At 38.9% G+C, this 20469-nt stretch overlaps 1 protein-coding gene across 1 annotated transcript in view; it reads left to right on the top strand.

Moving 5' to 3' along the window:
• The window catches only part of TG (thyroglobulin), a gene marked incomplete at both ends in the record, with an annotated part of 165338 nt that overhangs the window by 56861 nt on the left and 88008 nt on the right, over positions 1-20469 (top strand). Inside the window, 6 exons of the mRNA XM_082014969.1 lie at positions 224-361; positions 2043-2219; positions 3189-3300; positions 3861-3940; positions 5738-5881; positions 8602-8667. Of these exons, the coding sequence (XP_081871095.1) occupies positions 224-361; positions 2043-2219; positions 3189-3300; positions 3861-3940; positions 5738-5881; positions 8602-8667 (717 nt within the window). The remainder of the gene's footprint in view (positions 1-223; positions 362-2042; positions 2220-3188; positions 3301-3860; positions 3941-5737; positions 5882-8601; positions 8668-20469) is intronic.

Genomic DNA, 20469 nt, shown 5'->3' with positions numbered 1-20469 from the left:
TTGTGCAGTGCAGCTCGGCGAGGAGGCATTGCGTATACAAGCAACATTAACTGTGGGTGAACAATTCTGTTATTAAAAGCAGCCTTTGGTGTATGCTAACCTTACAAAACAGTTGCAGCTGTTCTAACGTGAAAGGCAGAATTTTATATGAAAATAAATTTAATTTATTCCAGACCATAGTTAAGTTTTTGTGGGTTGGTTTGTTTGTTTGTTTGAATCTCAGATTCTACAAAGGATCTTTTCTACCTAATGGACAACAGCCGGATACGAAGTAACCAGAACTATTCTCTCCCCTACCAGCAGTATTGGGTCTTCAGGCAGAAGTACTCGACAGAGGAAGCTGTGCTTTGGTGTCTCACACGTAAGACATCTTGGAGACTGTTGTTCTGTAGGGAATAATAATTAATTAAAATCTTTTAATAGACATTATAATCATGATGAGTAGAAATTCTGGTCTTAGAGATTTTTTGGGGGAAAACCTACAAAATTTTCATGGAAGTTGCTAATGGGGCCACCTGTTTCTTCCTTATAATCTTTATCTACTGTGGCAGAAAGGATACCCAACTGTCGTGGTTCAACCCCATCCAGCAACTAAGCACCACGCAGCCACTCGCTCACTCCCCCACGGTGGGATGGGGAGAGAATCAGAAGAGTAAAAGTGAGAAAACTCATGGTTTGAGATAAAGACAGCTTAATAGGGAAAGCAAAAGTTGTGCGTGCAAGCAAAGCAAAACAAGGAATTCATTCACCACTTCCCATGGGCAGGCAGGGGTTCAGCCATCTCCAGGGAAGCAGGGCTCCACCACGTGTAACGGTTTCTTGGGAAGACAGATGCCATCACTCTGAATGTCCCTCCACCCCTTCCTTCTTCTTCGTCCCAATTTTGTATACCAAACATGACGTCATATGGTCCGGAGTATCCCTTTGGCCAGTTGGAGTCAGCTGTCCCGGCTGTGTCCCCTCCCAGCTTCCTGTGCTAGCAGGCCAGCAGGAGACGCTGGACTGTCCTTGACTGCTTAGCAACAACTCAAAATATCAGCACGTTTTCATCATTTTCTCATCCCAAATCCAAAACACAGCCTCACACTACCTTTTGTGAAGAAAATTAACTCTATCCCAGCTGAAACCAGGACACCATCATTCATCATCAGAATATCCCTTTTATGGGCAAGAGAAGTAGAAGATACAGCTTAGGCAATACTCTGTTGATCTTGAAATGCACCCCTCCAAATAGATAGATGACATAGTGGTAAAAGAAGAAGGTAAAATGCAGGTATTCAGGGTTAATGGTAAAGTATATTTTGATGCGATAAATGGAGAAGAGTTTCTAGCTCTGACTACCAGGAAGGCAGAAACAAGAGTACTAAACAGTGAACGAACATCACTGTAAGAGGTTGGTTGAGATATGCTTGTTTAAAGTTAAGCATTGACATATATTATTTACAGAAGCCATTGCCAGAGTAATTCAGAAACAGGTTTGACAGCTTTGTTTTTTTTCTGAAGGTGCATTATTACACTGGGGCAAATTTCAGTGCAAATTTTTACAAACAAATGACTTGATTTCTAGAAAAGTTATTTATATTTTTCTGTGATGTATGAACACTTCAGAAATATTTTTTTGTAAAAAGAAGACATTATAGATTTTATTGTCCTTTTTATTCATTAAAGTACGAGAACCATGACTGATGCAGAGTTCTTTTATGATTATACAATTTGTAGGTAAAATTTACTAAAAAGTAAGAGAGATATCTTTATAATAATGACCAATACACTAGGCTAATGCTTGTCACAGCTGGAGAATGTATCTTTCCAATTAGCTGTGTAGCTTCTTTTCTGTGCTCTCCAGGTAAACCTGCTCTTCAGTGTCACTAGAAACAGAATCTATCCCTATTTCTCTTGCACTGTAATCGAATAATATTGAAATTCTCACTTTTAGTTGTTTGCTGATGTGTAGCTTTAAGTATGCTGAAGACATGAAGAGGAATAGAGAGCGGAAAAAGTCCTCCTGTTTATGTTTAACTCTTAGTGACTCTGTTTCCCAGGTTGTGCAGAAGAAGATGAATTTTGTCGAATGGCAGATCTTCAAAATGCTGCAGGCATATATTTTGTGTGTACCCTCTATCCAGAGGCACAGATTTGTGATAGTAGCGTCGATCAAATACCAGAAAACTGTCGAACCATACTACCCTGGCAACCACAGACATTGTATCATAAAATAGGCAAGTTTTAACATTTAGATGTATAACATGTGCTCTAACCCTGGTAATGCAGGCTAGTGTTTTGGCTCTCGATTCTGACATAAAAAGTCTGAATGTATGAATGAGTCCTGGGACACGATGGTGCAAGGGAAAGTCAGGCTGTTCTGGGTATGGTTTTTCATCTTCAGTTCAGAATGGAAAGATAATAACCACGAGTTCCCCTCTCCACCTCAGTTATTCCCAATTCAGAGAGGCCAAGGGTAGCTCAGATGATTTGTATACCAGGTCTTAGACCTTTTTATAATGTGGGTGAAGTGGGAATGTCATTGGGATGTCACAAATTCCATTTTCTACCATTAAAATTTCCATGGTAGTTAAGCAATGCAAAAATTGAAAGTTATTGAGAGTAATATTTGGTGTTTTTTAGCAAATCCAGAGTTATAGACATGTGGATTTTTATCTCTGCTCTTTGAATGCTTGGGAAGTCCATTGATTTTCTCATAGGGCTCATGTGAGTAAGCTGGATAAACAAACATGTTATCACTGTACAGGAACCTATACTTTTGCTGTGAAAAATGTAGAGGTCCACTGAACTAAACTATTAAATTGTGTCTTTTGGGGGAGCTCAAAGTGCAGCACAAGTTGACTAATGCATAAATACACAGGAGTCTTCCAATCTGGAGTTGTCCCCCAATTTTTGGACCTTGAGGAAGGAGTAATGTCAATACAGGTCTCAGAAACAGAAGTCCTAGGCTGGAAGTCTTGGTGATGTACTTTGCTCAGTTTGTAGAGCTTGTTGGATTTTTGTTCATCTTCATGCTTAACCATCAAAAGTTTACTGTGATAAGGTAAAAATTATGTTTTGATGGATCAAGACCGTTGTAGCACAGAAACATAAACTTTACCCTTACCATGTGATAACTTGACCTCTATATGTAAATTACAAGGAAAACCTTATTTTTCCAATTTTGTTTTTCTGTTTCCATCCAGTCACTCTGAAAAATTCTGTGAAGAGCTTCTACATACATGTACCATTCCAGAAATTAATGGGGATCTCAGTGAGGAATAAGACTGACATGAGCAGAAAAGCTGTTTCAGATGGGTAGGACATGTCTGTTCCTTTGTTTGTACTGGAAGTTTAATCATGCTTAGAATACCAAGGCCCTGTTATGTAGGTGAAAGGGATCAGATGTATTAATCCAAGAACAACATTATTTCAGAATGTTTAACAAAGAAAAAAACCCCATATGATTTAAAGGAAATTTATAATTGAGTTATAAATAATAATGTATATAATTAGCAATTATATGTATGTGGATTATTACTTATGCTGCTATTAAATTGTTGGTTGGCCAGTTAAATCTCTTGGCAATAAGACCAAATTAATTTAGTCTGATATTTTTAGGGCAGATATAAAAATAATCATCTAAATTATTAGATTTAGTTTGATAGATATATGCTGATCAAACATAATTTCATCTACAAATGGAAAATATATAGAAGTGCCTATGCAGTGTGAAGAACAATGAGGTGGTCTTGTCATGAAAGATATCTCTAGAGGTTCTCAGTGTCTCTCTCCTACACAATGTCCTTGCTTCCCTTCTCCATGGCAGAGACAGATTACTACTGATAATAAAAGTAATGACGTTTATCTTTTCCCAGCTTTTTTGAGTGTGAGCGTTGGTGTGATGCTGACCCCTGTTGCGTGGGATTTGGCTTTTTTAATGAGTCCCAGCTATCAGGTATTTTTTCACTATTTTTTTTTAAATAATTTCAATCTTCCTTCATTATTACAAATTTTACCTTTCTTTTGCCATGAAGGGCACTTTAAAAGCTCTTGCAGATCTTATGATGCTCTCTTTAGCACCTTTTTGAGTAATCATAACCATTTCTAGGAGTTAGCCCAATGACACGTTCCACACCTCAGAAATTATTAAGAAAACTTTATGAGAATGAGTCCTTAAGAGGCTGCAATTCCAACAGCATGAAATTCAAACTAGTAAAACTCCAGGGAACTGTTACTTCTCATTTATCAACCTCTCTTCCAAAATGTTACTTGACTTCTTTTTGTGATTGTTTTTGTGGTTTGTTTGTTTGTTTGTTTCTTTTTTTTAAAGCCTAAGGACTTAGAATCCTAAATAATACTGAAATTAAATGCATGTTGAGAACATAATGTCTGTGGATAATTTGGGGCAGCTTAGCCTTTTGACTTTATTGGATGTCTGAACTTCTCTGCTCCCAAATTTTAGTCTTTCACTTGAGGAAGATTGGTTGGAGACAGAGGTTGCCTATTTTCTTCTCCTGAGTACTTTAGATACTTAAGACATCTCAAGTAGCATTTCTTTTAGTCTGAGGAAATCAGATCTTTAAAAGTATGCATGACTTGAAAGCCATTAGAAAGTCAAACATATTTCATTCACCTGAGATGGCTAAGTTAAGGGGTGTTGTCACCCTATGCTCCCTCTATATTCAGCAGAGAGATGTATAGACACAGCTATAGGGTCATTAAGAGCTTTAGTTGCGGAATCCTGTTCTGGAGGTACTTCTCTTTCTCTCCACTTGTTGTAAAGGATGTACTCTGTTTAAAAGAAAGTATTTAGCAGGTTTTTAAAATTGGATGCCATCTAGGTCAAAGTCAATGAAATAGTTTTTAATATTTTATTTCAAATTCAGATTTAGGCCACTAAAATGGCTAACCATGTTTTCAGAAATGTCATATGCTAATCAACTCTCTCTGAGGTCATTAGGACGTGCTGGTTTTACAGTTCATTTGTATGTAGAAATACATACTTTTAATTCCCTTTTTTGTTGAGGAGACAAAATTTTCACTCAATCAAAAATAAGTAGTTTGGAAAATTAATCCAATGTAGTTTAGATTGGAATTAATGCGCAAATCAAAAATAGCTGACGGTTTTCATACCTCCATATGACCACGTGAGATTTGAAGTATTAAAGAAACTTAGTCATGTTCAGTTAAGTAGTTCTAAAATAAATTAAGGATTTTAAATCCAGTCCTGGCATTCATATAGTCAAGAAGCACTTTCAGTAGTGATTTTAACATGAGCCAGGATAAGTCTTCAATGAAACTACTAGCTGTGTTTTAAACCCTCCATTCTTTCAGGTACAGAAATATTTACACTAGGTCTTTGAAAGTCAGAATTTTTATCTTGGTGTAAGTAGGGGCCACGTTTCAACATACATGCAGATTTTTAATTTCCAGGATTGTATTAACCAGAAAGGGCTGGTTGCTCAAAGAAGAGGTCCCAATCTTTGCTCAGTTGAAATACTCCTAGTGACCTTAATGGGTTATAATGTTGGTACCCACCTTCCCCCACACTGAATTAATTGTGATTTTCCAGCACTATTTTCAACAACAGTAAAACCTGGCCCATTTTAGGTATTTCCTTCCTTTGATTTCTAAGTCAGTGGAGTTCCTTTTAACACTCAGTGGAACCACGCTGTATTCACTTCCCTCGGAATACTATATAGAAGAGGAAAATTTTCCTCATAATTTCTATAACCTTATATTTCCCTGGCAGGTGGAAAGATTGTGTGCCTGACTCTGAATAGCCTGGGAATCCAGACGTGTGCTGAGGAAACAAGAAGTGCTTGGCACGTTTCAAATTGTAGTTCAGCACATGCTGAGGTCAGAATACACCCGTTTGGCTGGTATCAAAAGCCTGGTAAGTGGTGCAGCACACATGGCGTTTTTGACTGGTTTCTGCACAATGAAGCTTATTGATTAGCTTCAATGTATAGAAGCTTCAGCTATCAGATGGAGGACCTATTTGCAAGGATCTCAAATAGCCAAGGCAGCCAAGTATGTGCAAGGGAAATAAAGGTGCAATTAAATCTCCATTTTAATAGAAAAGGAATAGAAATACCTCAAGGAGGTATAATTTAATTTCTTAGATTGTATGGGAGACTTCAGGCCAATGTTGGAATCCAAATATATTTTGTCCCACTGCACAGTCCTGATCAGGACATCATTCATTATTTCTCACTGCTTGGCTTATGATTTAACAGTGTGTGTGGATGCATAACTTCAAAAACTTTGATTTTGTTAAGGAACTTAAAATTCACTTTTGGCTGTTTTGATAAAGCAAGGGCCAAGACCAAATTTCAAGGTAGCACTGTATTCTTCAAGAAGCCATCATGTGTTTAAGCACGTGACAGAAGAGAAGTTATGAGAGATTAGGTTATTTACTCAAGAGGAATCAAAACCAGATCTTGTCAAAGTGAATTTTCTTTTCCATGACAAAACTAAAGACTCCATTACTTCGTTGCAAAATTTCAATGAGTTTGCCATTTGTCACATTCCTCATGAGTGGCTCTAGTTCTACTTTGTGAAGCTTTGATTCAACATAACTGAAATAATGAGGACAATGAACACTTGTCTGACTGTATCCCCCCTTATGGGAGGATAGCCTGTTATCGAATCTAAATGGGCAAGACCTTGTTGAACTCCACTGAAGGCAGCGAGGCCTCACTGGGACAAGTCTGGCAATGTTGACAGAATCAGGGAAAAAAAAAAAGGAATGAGGAGTACTTTTTCCTGCTTTTAAACTCCCTTAATTCTCACAGAGAGGACTGATACCTGAGTGGAGAGGGGAGACATGAAGTGTAGATATGTACCGTCCAGTGCATGTGATATAAAGATAATCCAGTTAAAACTGTGTAGAGATATCTTATATCTTGGCAATACACTGCATTTTATAGTGTTGGTAAACTGAAAGAAAACCCTCATTCACACTGGGAATGTCTGAAAGATGAACTTGATCCTGAGCTTTTCCAAGTTGGCACTCTGCCCTCTAGACCATCCATTTCCTCCTGCAGTGGAGCAACCCTTGTTAAAGAGGAGACACAGCATGGAGTTGAGGGGGCACCATGGAAGCTTATAGGGTTTCTGAGATCCTGGGTGTGGGCTTAGGGAGCGTGGGCTGTCAGTCTAGCACTGAGAGGAGGAGAACAACAGGCCTGGTAAAGTAAGCAACGGCAGGAGCCTGCGGGCTGGCGGAACTGAGATGCAACCAGGCATAAGAATGAAGAATGCTAGAAAGGCAAAGTGAAGAAGAGATGGTGGAGGTGTAGACACACTTCCACTTCGTGGAATTGTTTTTTCTCTTGTTGACAAAAACAAACTAAAAATAAAGGATGTTGCTCACTTCACAGACAGAGGGATGATGAAGAGGAGCCTGGGGTGTATGCAGAGGGGAGAGTGTTCGGAGAGATGGTGGCATTTTCTTATGTAGTGAGGAAGCTTCAGATGCGTTTCCACCATAACACACAGCAAGGCACAGATGTTTATGCAAATGGAGATATTTGCAGACAAAAATTTGTATCAGTTGTGCTGGTGTGTTGGGGGTCTGGGAACCAGGAAGAAGAACAAGAAAGCTCTGAGGCTAAAAGGGAAAATGAGTGAAATCTGAAGGAGGAATTTACTGGAGGCAGTGGGACATTAGCATGAAGCAGGCTCTTTGGTTTTGGCCTACAGCCTGCTGTTGTAGGAAGGTACTTGTGTCTCTGTATTTCATAGAATATTAAGTTAATGTGTGAACTGTTTGACCGCACACCTCTGCTCTTTAGCAATTTGACTTCATACGTATAGTCATGGCTGTAGCTCAGTCAATGAGGAACATATAGTAGCATTTTAAAGAAAGTTCTGGACAGCCCCAGTTCTTCAATCCTGTCAATGTGAATGGTAAAACTACTGAGTTTTTAGAAATAACTATTGGTTACATGCATGGACAGTACAAAGTGGAAGAAGCAAACAGAAAATCTGGTCTGTCTTCAGCTTCTGTAGGGATGGCAATTTATTTTGTCTTAGTAGAGAATTTATAATTGATTTGATTAGTCGAAGTGTTTCGCAATATATGAATGCACAGGGGAAACTTCTGTTTGTTACTTAAAATTACAAAATGCGTAAGGGAAATATTAGAAAATGAGAAGTTTCATCTGTGGAAAATATGAATGCTTATTTGAATTTGAATTTAGAAAGTTTCCTCCTGGAAACTGACTCGTTCCTAATTCTTGTTTTGAGAAATTCCAGTTTGCTAATCAGGAAGCAGAGAAAATCTCATATCTTTTGTGACGCAGAAAACCAAATCTAGACAGGGGCATGGAAAAACCCACAGAACTAATGAAATGAGTCGTTCATAAATAATTGTGCTTTGAAAATTGTTTGTAGGAATGTTTATTAATACAGAAATTTAGGGGACTCTGGTTTCATGTACGAGCTCAAAAGGGTTTGATAGCAAAGCAGCCTCACATACTTACTCTTGGTGTTTGTGGTGAGAAGATTCAACATTCAGAACCCAGAAGTAATGCTGGAAATATTGAGGTGTTTACATTTTAAACCTTCAAGTGTAATTGTTTTCAAATGTTTTCATTTTTCTGCTTTTAGCTGACTTGAAGAACACCATGCCTAACCTGTGTCCACCTGTTAGTTTACCTCTCAGGCCAGAAAGTGGTAAGTGTATTCATGTATTAAGCCAAAAAAAAGGAGACATCCTGTATTTCATATGTATTGCTAAAAGACCACACTATAATGAAATGGTTGTGTTCCCCATGAGTTTACTCAGTCAGGTGTATACTCATTCAGGTGTTTACTCATTTTTATTGTGTATCATTTGAACGGAAGAGTTGTTGTCATCCAGAATGCTGACCTACTATCTCTCAAACTCTGCCACAAGAGGTCACGGAGGCAAAATATTTGGCAGGATTCATGAAGCAATTTATCACTTCTAAGTGTGGATGCCACATCATTTTCAATGGATATAACTTCACGTTTTAGTGCAGTGGCCAATGAAGAAAAACACTGGTAACAGTAGCCCCCCAAAAAGCTGTTTATTGCATTATTGTCCTGTTGGGTTTTTAGCCCCTTTCTTATAGCATCTGGTGCTTGCCAGGGTGGCAAGGGATATCAGATTGGACAAATCACCAGCAGTTTCTGTCAGTAATGCTCAATAGAAGGAGTGACGATAAGTTTTCGAGTAGATACAATTTCAATAGAGATGCAAAGTCAAATTTAGCAAAACTACTTTTCCCCAAAAACCAAGATGATGAAAGGGGCTATTTCTCCAGGAATTAATGCGGGTTTATACTGCTTTATAATTGGTGGTACAGAAGAATGATAAACTGTACGGCCTTTAGTCCTGGTTTGTGGTTTCTTGCAAGGATGGGAATATTATTTCAAAGATTATTCGGAACTGGATCACAAGAAATGTCATTTTTGAGGTGTGTGTTGGGTCCCACTTTTGACGAGGTGCTGTAACATGCTATGAACCATCTTTTTTGTATCGGGAAGAAAACTTATTTCAGTCTTACAACAAATTAATCTTACAGTACTCACATGCCTTATTTTAAAAGTGGGTGGATCCTCTTAATAAAGGAAACTTAACTGCTGTCTTTCAGGGCTTTGTTTCTATTGCCCCCTAAAAATATATGCAAATTGTCAACAGCTACAGGCTTCCCTGATGTGCCCTTTCCAGAAATATGCAGCATATCTGCTAAATGCTGTGTGTAACAGAAATGAAGCAGGTTGACTAGTCATTAGATAACTCAATTTAACCCTCAGACTAGACTGAAATTTAGAAGTCTTATCTATCTCTGACCTTGATTTTCTGTTTGATCTGAACAAATTTTTTAATCTGTTTGTCTGTCTTTCCTTAACCCATATGCAACTGTACTTGCAGGAGGTGGTTAATATTTGCAAAGTACCTTAAATATTGAGTTCAGAATTTATTACTAACTGTTTTATCATCATATCTATGACCACCAGTCATGATCTTATTCAGACTATTTGTATTTATTAGTAGCATTTGTGTTTTTTAATGATCATTTTAATATAACAGAAGGAAAATTCTTACCTTTATAGGTATGCAGAAACAATTTTTGTATGAAATGCTTTGTGGAGTTAGTAGGGTAATGTGTAGGTTCAGCAATTCAACTCCTTTTCAAACTGTTTTTCCCATGAGATGCAGAAAACTGCTTTACTAATCTTTCTTCCTCCCAGTATGAAGCTTAGTAGTAATTTTGTCATTTTCTTTTTATATTTTTCTTGCTTTCTTCAATCTAGGAAAATAGTGACCTAAGCAGCACTTAAGGAAATTAGGCATTTCTATCTGTAATTTGCTTTTTTATTCTAAAGACTGCCTAGGACTTAGCCACAGCAAATAGGGTTCTCATCTTACCCTTAGTAACAATCTTGATCTATCACACCCATTTCCAGGTCATCTTTCCAAATGCAGGGCAACTAGGGATGTCTCTGGTTTGCAAAGGTCTGGTTAACCACCCAAGCAAGCAGAGCCTCCCACAAAGAGGCAGGATTCTGGATTAGAGTGGATGTCCTGTGAACAGCAGTCAGGAGAAGTCGCTGAATTACAAAGAGCACAACTAGCCTGGCAGTCAAATTAGCACTAGTACCCTGTACTCCTTGGGTCTCTGACACCAGTGTGTGCAGTAATGCGTTCAAAATGCAACTGGGCACCAACTGTCCTTCTTATGTTCTGCCTCATTTTGATGGTAAAACTACCAGCCTGCTTATTTAGGTCAGATTGCTCTCTCTGTTGCATTGTCAGAGGTTTTGGAAAATTTTCAAAAACATTTTTTCCAAACTCTTTATGATTATATATGTTATATTAATATATGCTATAGAAGATTGATGATTTTAGAGTTGGGCATAACAGAAAAACTAGCAGTGACTGAATTTGCTATATTGTGGTATTGCTTGTACATGGGGGAAAAAAAATTCGTTGTGAAGCCTGTGTGGTAACCAGATGGTGAGGGTGAGGAAATGTCACTGTTTAAAGGGCACTGTTGTGTGTATATATATGTGTGTGTGTGAGCATACAAGCACATATATATATTAAAAACATATATATATAACTTTCCATCGAAAGGTGCTTAAGTTTGAATACTTTGCCAGAAGGCTCTGATTAAGTTCATGAGTTAAGTTATGTCCAGTCTAGAGTTTGAGTTTACTGAAGCACAATTAAGGCTTATATTTCAATAGATAGTTAATGCACTTGGCTGCCTCATTTTCTAGTTAGCCAATTTGCAATGCTGGACAAACTGGACAGGGTGCCCAGCACTTCGCTTCCTCCCATTTGCAGTCGGGGCGCTGACTCCATTCCAAGTGGGTGGTGTTTCCAGTCCTGACACATTGTGAAGAAACACAGATTAGCAGACTTATTTTCAGTCTTGTGGGAAGTGGATGCTTTGCCTCTTTTTCTCGTTGTTGTTCTTGATAGAGAGAGTAGAGGCATGTAGGATCATAGAACAATAGAAAAAGCCTCAGTAAGAAGGGTTTCTACAAGTACATGGGCAGCAAAAGGAAGGGTAGGGAAAATGTGGATCTGCTGCTGAATGGGGAAGGAGACCCGATGGCAAAGGATATCAAAAGGGCTGAGGTGCCTTCTTCACCTCAGTCTTTACTGGCAAGTCCAGCCTTCAGGCCCCTGAGACTGGAGGGAAGACTGCAGCAAGGAAGACTTACCCTTAGTGGAGGAGGATCAGGTTAGGGAACAAGCTGGACATACAAACCCATGGGGCCTGACAGGATGCACCCATGAGTGCAGAGGGAGCCGGTTGATGTCATTCTAAGGCCACTTTCAATTACCTTTGAAAGGGCCTGGTGATGGGGGAGGTTCCTGAGGCTGGGAGGGAGGCAAATGTCACCCCTGTCATCAAGAAGGGCAATAAGGAGGATCCAGGGAACTGTAGGCTGGTCAGCCTCGCCTTGATCCCTGGGAAAGTAATAGAGCAACTGATCCTGCAAACCATTTCCTGACATATGAAGAACAAGAAGGTGATTTGGAGTAGTCAGCATGGATTTATGAAGGGAAAAAACATGCCTGACCAACCAGATAGTCTTCTACAATCAGGTGACTGTCTAAGTGGATGACGGGAGAGCAGTGGTATGCTGTTTATCTTCACTTCAGAGTTGACACTTGGGGCTAATAGTGTTTAACATCTTGAATAATGACCAGGACGGTGAGACACAGTGCACTTGCAATGAGTTTGCAGACAATAAAAGCTTGGGAGGACTGGTTGACAGAACAGATGGGTGTGCTGCCATTCAGAATGACCTCAACAGGCTGGAAAAATGGGCAGACTTCCATCTTGGACCAAGCTGTCTTCCATCAAGTTGTTTTCCATCTCTGTCTGAAAACTGGCTGGGACCTTCATCTAGCAATTGTACAGAGAAGCTGTTTTACCATTCAGCCTTCTGAGAAAATCGGTGTTCTCTCTCATGTTCACACATGCTTCATCTTTTCTAGCTGAAATTAATAGGACTATTGGCTCCTTTTCTGTCTTTCCTTAGGTTGTCAGGAGAGCAAGATTTGCAAGCTGAGGTAACATCTTACATTAGCTGACTTATGTAGTTATAAGAAGCTGCATTTTGAGGAATCCTTGATATCCTGCAGGAGGCCAGATTGTTGAATACCAAATTCTCCATCTCTACCCTTATGGAAGGATATCACTTCAGATTTGAGCATCTCTGAACAGCCAGTAGAATCCTTCTGCGCTGGAGATGTCAAAGTGCCATTCTTTAAAAAAAAAAACAAAACAACACAAATCAACCTATCAAGATTCTCCATTTTCTCCCCGAGTAAGATGGAGAACACTTTTTAAAAGAAAATTTTAAGGCCCTCAAACCATTTTGTTTGTCTGTTTGTTCTACAATCAAGCCAGCTCTCCCAGAGCTAGATTGTCTGTCTCTGGACTGTCACAAGATCTTAATTTGTCTCACTTTCTGTGTTATTTAAACTCAGAATCTCACTGTTTTTATATTTTGTTTTGTTTTTTTTTTAAAGCTTCCATATACAGTCTTTAACTGCCCAAAGACAGCAAGGGACAGCTAGAATAATTTTATTTACCCTAGTGTCTGCCTGAAGGCAGAAAACCTTGAGCCAAGGAGCTCTAAGGCACTGTCCAGCCCTGTTAGTTCCACTGTACACAAAGGGGAGTCCTGTTGCAGTCACAACAGGCTTAAAAGATGAAAAGTTGAGACCGAATTCTTTTATCTCACAAATAATTTACTGGAGTTTCCTTTACTGAAACTCTGCATAAATAAATTAAGAAAAACATGTATTTGTTTTCCTTCTGTTCCCCAGTCTGGGCTTTTGAAGATGTTCATAAGCAGTTATCTTCATAAATCCTCTAGACCTTTGAATCTGCAATGGCAAAAATAATTTTCAATAGAGGCTTCTTTTCATGCCCTGTCATAGAGCAGCCTGCAGCCACCAGGGAGATGCAAAAAAAATCCCTTCCCCAGGTGAGGCTACCCTCAGGAGAAACACAGCAAGAAGGAAGGCTTGAGGTTTTTCCAGTTCTTTGCCTTGTACCAGATTGTTCTTCCAGCAGCCCATTGTAGCCCTGGGATTCCTCTCGACAGCTTGAGGCTCCTGTTGGCTTTCCCCAGCTTGCTCCCCCCTAGAAGCAGCGCTGCTTGGCATTTCTAACACTCATTACACACCTCATTAGCTTGCAAAAAAGGGGAATTGAGTGTTCTGTAATGCCTTCAGGTCACTGCTGTCTGGCACACTGTCTTTTACCTGAATTCTTGTTGCTTTGTTGATACTTCAGTGTGTTTTGCTATTTTTATTCTTGCAATACCCTTTCTGATACAAAGTTAAACTCTCCAAGTCTTCATCACTAATTTTTAAATGAATTACTGAATATGTGGTTTTCACCTTGACTTAAATGAATACTTTTATTTGTCTTCTGTACATGTATCACATGGAGCAGAGCATGCTCCTGCTGGTCTGTTGTGATTTCCACATAGTTTCTGTTATCTGAGAAATAACGCTTGAAAAATAGATAGCCTGAACAGACTGGGAAAGTCCGACTTCTTACATTTGGAGCATTTTTTTCCCCTGAAGAAGTTAATGTGCTATGATGACACTGAGTATGGAACCATCTGTGGCGAGTTTCAGGTATGATCTGTGACCTTTAACGATGGGAGAACAGCTGTTCTTTTAAGACTGCCTGTGCTAAAAATGCTAATACGTCACGCCACAGTCTTGGTTTACTTACACTGTTATTTAAATAACAACTCGGCTGAGTTGTGTGAATATGGAGGAATGTTATGTAAAAGAGAAAACAGTCAGGTCTCATAATTAGGTTTGAGATGAAACTTTCTGCAGCCAGTTTTAAAATAGGGGGAGATAAGAAAAGTTTTTTCAGAGAAATTATGTATTGTTATGTTACGGTTGTATAATGCTGTTATTCAAACAGTTTATGCACAGGTCTTTGAGCTATGGAAGTTTTTATGTCTTTACAATTAAGACTGAAAGAAGCAATACAATCTACGAAACATGTTACCTGACTTTTTAGAAAGAATATTTGTGCTTAAAGCAAACTGGAGAGCCTGAAAATATTCCTGTGCACGTGGAGAGTAGGAGTGACACTGATGTATAACTTGTTTTTGTACTTTGTTATGACATGTATGAATTGTCTACAGTAATTATCCAAACTTTAATGAGCATTCGTGTCTTCACGGTTCTCAGTTTCAAATAGGATACCGCTATCTATCTTAGATTTGGCAACTGCTGGAAGACAATGGCCCTTAAATGATGATCTCTGCATGGGACAGCAGGTTGTATACAGATCATATGGGCTCCATTCTCACTCCATTCAAATCGAGCAATTCATTGAGAAACCACGGAGGCATATGGATGTAATGATCTGTCAGGCCCTTCCTGTTTCTGCCTCCTGTGATCCCCTAATGATTTATAGTTGTCCTCTCGATGCAGGACTGAGCAGTGGCTGTGGGATTTTCCGATGTGGGAATAAATTTCCCATTGGGCTATCTCAGCACGTGGGGTATTTCCATTCTCAACAGAGATGCTGACGGTAGTACAGGTGCTGATATAGCTGACTTTGGTGATTAATAGTATCATTTGTCTTCCTGTTTTCCCACAATGCTGAGGATATGTCAGAGAGATCTTTCATGTGAAACAGAGACAACCTTTATTTATCCATCCTTGGGAACTGATCTTTAATGCCCCCATACAACATATTGGACCCCTGGTATAGAACTACTCTACCTTTGGTCTTAAGTTCAACTTTTATTCTGTTTATAAACATGAAAATTTTAGACTTTTGAAAACAGCTTATTTTAAACGTGGAGAAATAGCAGGTACATTTTTAGTATCCTATTACTATACCATTTACTATAAGTGGCACTACTGAAGGAGGCAGAAAGCTTGCATTTAACATGAGCATAGCAAGATCGCTCACTGCTAAAGGCCATAAATAACTCATTTGTTAGTTTGGGACATGTTTGTCTGAGGTGTGATTATAGTTATTATGCAGTAATTTTAAGAAAACAACTCGTTTTGAATTATTCAAGTCTCTGTGTATAGTCAAAAGTGAGAAGCAACTATATTTTACAATGAGTATATTTTCTGCAGGTCCACTCTGAGTTGCTGATTTGCTCATTTTGGAGATTGTTGGTATACAGACAGGTTAGCAGTCTTCATTGGAAAAAAACTCTGAATGCTAGGAATATAAAGCACTGAGTTCAGTCTGTAAGCATGTTTTTGGCTTGAGTCAGGGCTATTAAATATGGCTCACAAATTTCAGAATTAAGATCAGAATTTGTCTTTCAAACATAAATTAGGCATACTGAACCCAGAGCTCTGATTTGTGTACCTCCTTAACCTCATGTTAACTTCATCTGATTTATGTACCTTCTCAACTTCGCTAGTTTTCCTCTAAATTTAACTTGTTATTTTATTGCACTTCTGTATCTCTGTTTCCTTATATCAAATGTCAAATTCTCCAGCAAATTCAGAGCTGGCCTCTCTTTACTTCCACTGAAGTCAGTGATGAAACTTTTGTTGACTTTATGAGAAGGATTTTATAATGTCATTGCCTGTGAAAGTGGGAGGCTGACCTCCGTGCCCCCAGGAAATCTATTCCAGTCTTGTGATCCTATGACTTGAATGGGAACAGACTAAAGCCAGTGTGAGTCCTTTTGCAAATCCAGTCTTAAGCCTTGCCTAGCCAAACAAGAACATCTGGAAGAGAGAGGGCCTCTGTATGGGACATCTATAATTTTGCAATAAAAGTTACAGGGCTGGCTAGATTCAGAGTGCTGTAATTATCCAATCAAACCATTTGCCAAAATGTGGTTTGGAAGGTCAGAGCTTAACCTATATATAAACCAGAAATGTCTTCCTGCCCATCAGGTGCACTATGCATTTTCAGTAAAGCAGTGCCAGTTTGCAGCTGTGTGCCTTATGAGAGTAGTTTCTAGGCAAGGCAAGTTTAGATCGGCCATGGAAAGTTCTTTTTTTCCCAGTAATGAAGTGGGTGTGCATGGCTGCGGGCATTGCTGAATCCGCTGCCTGGAGAAGGGAAGAAGGAAACGACTAACAGCCAAAATCTCTTTTGCGGCTAACTGCTGGCTGGCAATGTCCGTGGTGGTGCCATGGACAGCTCTGGGTTAAAGTGCTTTGCTCTGTCATTAAAATAAGCATTAGTGTGCTTATTTAAATAAATATTAAATATTTATTTACTATCTATAAAATTATATTATAAAAATGTTATTATAAAAAATAACATTTCTGCATTTATCTGCATCTGAGGTCAGCTGGGCGGAAGATCGGAAAGGGAAAACACTGGAAGTCTCAGTATATAAATCTGATCTGAGATAATGAATGCTTCTTCCAGGACTAAGAATGGAAGACAAAACCCCACAAACCCCAAGCCAACCCCCAAAACAACCCCGTGTAGGTGGTGGGAGGTTGCAAGGGTCACTTCTGTGAGATTCAGGGCAAACAACAAGCAAAATAACATCTGTTTTAGGTATAAATGTACAATCTATGGATGTTTGCATCATGAGTGGTCACTCTTCTGTGCCTTGCATGGGCTGCAAAGTGCCCATGTGTCTTATATGTATTTAAAATTAATATTATTATTGACTCTATCCCAAAAGGGATAAAATAAAAATATTTTCATATAGAAGTAGGAAACTTAGCTTGTGATCAAATGTGGAACACATTACATGTACCTAATAATTGCAGTGTGCACTCACAAGCTTAATTTTAGCACCTTCAAAAGATTTTAGTAATGGTAAGCTAGTAAACCTCAGAGAAATAGACACAGGAGGCCAAATTCAAGTGTCAGAGGTGTAAATCCAAGGAATTTGTTTTGCTTTTGTGGAATTGTTTTGGACTTCTTTCCTGAGAGAGTAGAATTTAGCTTAGCAAGAACACTTCTGAATGTTTGACCTGTGGGCAGAGGCACATGAGGATTATGAGACTTGCCCGAGGTCACTCAGTGAGTCAGGGAAGCTATGGGAAGAGACTCAGCCTGGTGAAATATCTTCCAAAACCACTGATGCACCCAGACTTGTTCACTTACAATGGAATCTAGACAAGGCTCTTTTTTGAAAGAACCACAGCTAGTAATTTGAAGCTTTGCGTCTGAACCTAGAGAGATTACTTGTTCCAGTAGCAGGACCTCAGTTAGTAGTACTGTACACAGTGCAAGATGGCAATGTTGCTCTTATGTAAAAAAAAAAATTTTAAGTCATATTGATTAAAAAAATAATCTTTTATTGTTCATGTTTTTAGAAAAAGAAACTAAGAAATAATTGAAAACTTAAACTGACAAGATATAATCTGGAAAAGTAAGGTCTGGGGGATCTAGTACTGCAGGCATATAATCTCTGGAGAGGATGTAATGGTTAATTCTCCATCACTTACAGAGCTGATTTCTATTTTTAAGTATCTTTCTCAATAAATGCCACAAACCGTCACCCTAGGTTTAGAGGCTGAAATTTTCTATCACGGATCATGCAACAGGTCATAGTAGATGGTTTTAAAATAGAGAAACCATTGACAATATGAAATGTAGTAATTTCCACATGACTAAATTCACTGTGTTCCTCTAAAATAATTGAATAGTCAGTGCTTAAGGGGAAGAAAAAGATTAAGTGCAGTGGGTCTGTTGCACAAGTCAAGCTGTGATTGCAGGGTCATTGCTCCCATACTAGTTCAGACTCCCTCTGAATATAGTGCTGATGATGACTTTGCTACTCTGTAATATCAAGTAAGCTTGTGGTCTTTAACATATAACAGTGCAATACCAAATTAATCTTCATTTCTACTTAGCTGGAGACTTTCAGCCTCTCTTTCTTAGAAGAGTTGCTCCCAAATATAACACGAATGGAATGATTTTGAAGTGACTGAAAAGGACCTATGGGACCCAGTGCTGCTTTCTTGCCTCTAGTTCACGGGTGTGAACTAGGGCTCAGCTTTTTGGGAAGTTATATGGGGTACAGTAGCTCGATTCATCACTCCATCAGATATTTTCTTCTGATGAGAGCAAAAGGAGCTAGCACAAAGGTAACAGCCTTGGGAATCATGGTAACACATCAGGTTTTTTCAGCTTGTACTCTGGGAGATAACCCATGCTTGAGGTTTACACTTCCTTGGGAAGGATTTACCTTGTGAAAACAAAAACTTTTAGTATCAACATAGAGCTCTGAGTTGTGGCAGTTACTCTGTGTTGCCATGAATTATTTGGAATAAAAGAATAAAAGGATCTAATTTAGTCATTGCTATTCCCTGCCTATTTGCTCAAGGAATGATGCAACCAGGCTAGACTGTAGTCTGTCTTGCATCTTGGGTTCTCATCAACTCGACAAGTATGTCAACACCAGGATTTCCAAGTTGCAGGGAGGGCATGACACAGCCCCGATTGTATGAACCCCAGCCCTCAGCCTCAGATTTGATGTTGAGTGATATGGTCACAGCTGCCTGTGAGGAGGGGAAGGAAGGAAACTTTAGCCATCTTTGCAAGTCACCCATTTCTCAGAAGACTAAAAGAAATCTTTAGTGGAATGAACGCTCACAGCTTTTGCATCTGTGTGGTAAATGAACTCAAGCAACAGGACAAGATCTGCTCACCAGGAATAGCAAGACAACAGCTGACTCAGCTCTGTCCTCATCCTACAATTACACGCAGAGGGTAACGCCAACCTCCTGTTGAGGATTCGGTGGCCACAGCAGGGCCCTTTTGCTTTTAAAATATATTGAACTGTTGAAAGAAACGAAAGTAATTAAAGGCCCATTCTTCCCAAGCCTTCTTTTTAGACTTCTGTGTGCAAAACTAAGAGTCTGCAGATATTTTTATCTGTTTGTGTATGAGAAAAGAATGTTTGTGGCATTTTTTTAATCCACTGTGAGACAGAAGAATAATTCTTGATGAATACTAGAGTCAGTGTGTATGTGTACATATATGCTTACAGAGGTACATGCATGTGTACATGTATATATGTGAATATATGTGTTTATATATATGTAATACACATGTGTATATATGTGTACATATTTGTGTATATGTGTATATATACATATGAAATAGAATTAAATCTTAATTATGTAGCAGTTAGATGATATTAGAACAGTTAATAGAATTTCATGTAATTCTGTCTATGAAATCAAATTAAAATGATCAATATAATCCTCGTGACCTTTAAAAAATAAACTCTGTAAATCTGTGCTAATTGCATGTGCTTCTGTGGGAGTTTGGTTGATTGTTTGTAAGGGAAGTGAAGACAAAATACAACATTTGTGAAAACTGTTGTCTCATTTTCACTTAGTCTGTAAGGTCAGGATGTGCTCTCTGTATGTAGATGTATGCAGGCAACACAGAGATCTCTGTTTCAGCTACTTACATGAGGTTCCCTGTACAGACAACATGGACATCTGGCTCCTGTAATCAGTGGATTCCTGGGGGTGATTCCTCTCATCCTAAAGCTGACTTCTAAACCGGGATGGAGATACTGTATAATAAAACTGACCCTCCTGATAGTACAAGGAGTCTAGTGTGATAACTCAGATGTAGACATCTACCTTGCAGGTTACTGAGGTGAAGCCTACCTTAGTAAGCCAGCTGCTGTTTTAGATATAGATGTGGATGTCTGCTGAAGGTTCTAGGGGATCCCCACTTGCCTTCCAAGGAGCTTGTGTGCAAGCACTATGACCTATGTCCTTTAATGTAATTAGGCCTGTTCAGAAACCTTTTATTGAAATCCAAACCTGGATGGAGCTGCTCCAGATTTACCTCTATTAACTGAATACACGTGTGAACCTAGTTGTACATGACCTCTGAAAATGGGACTGGAGCCTCTAGTCAACCAGTGGCCTCTGAATATTCTATTTCACTTAATCCCATTTGATGCAAAGGAAGGTGAAAACCTTTCACTGGGGAACTCCGCAATGCTTTACTTCTATATTATTTTCCTCTGAAG

This window comes from Phaethon aethereus (assembly GCF_964289735.1).
Source record: "Phaethon aethereus genome assembly, chromosome: 2".
In the NCBI taxonomy this organism is placed as follows: Eukaryota; Metazoa; Chordata; class Aves; order Phaethontiformes; family Phaethontidae; genus Phaethon; species Phaethon aethereus.
Note: the sequence above shows the minus strand (reverse complement) of the source record. Positions and strands in the feature narration are given on the sequence as shown.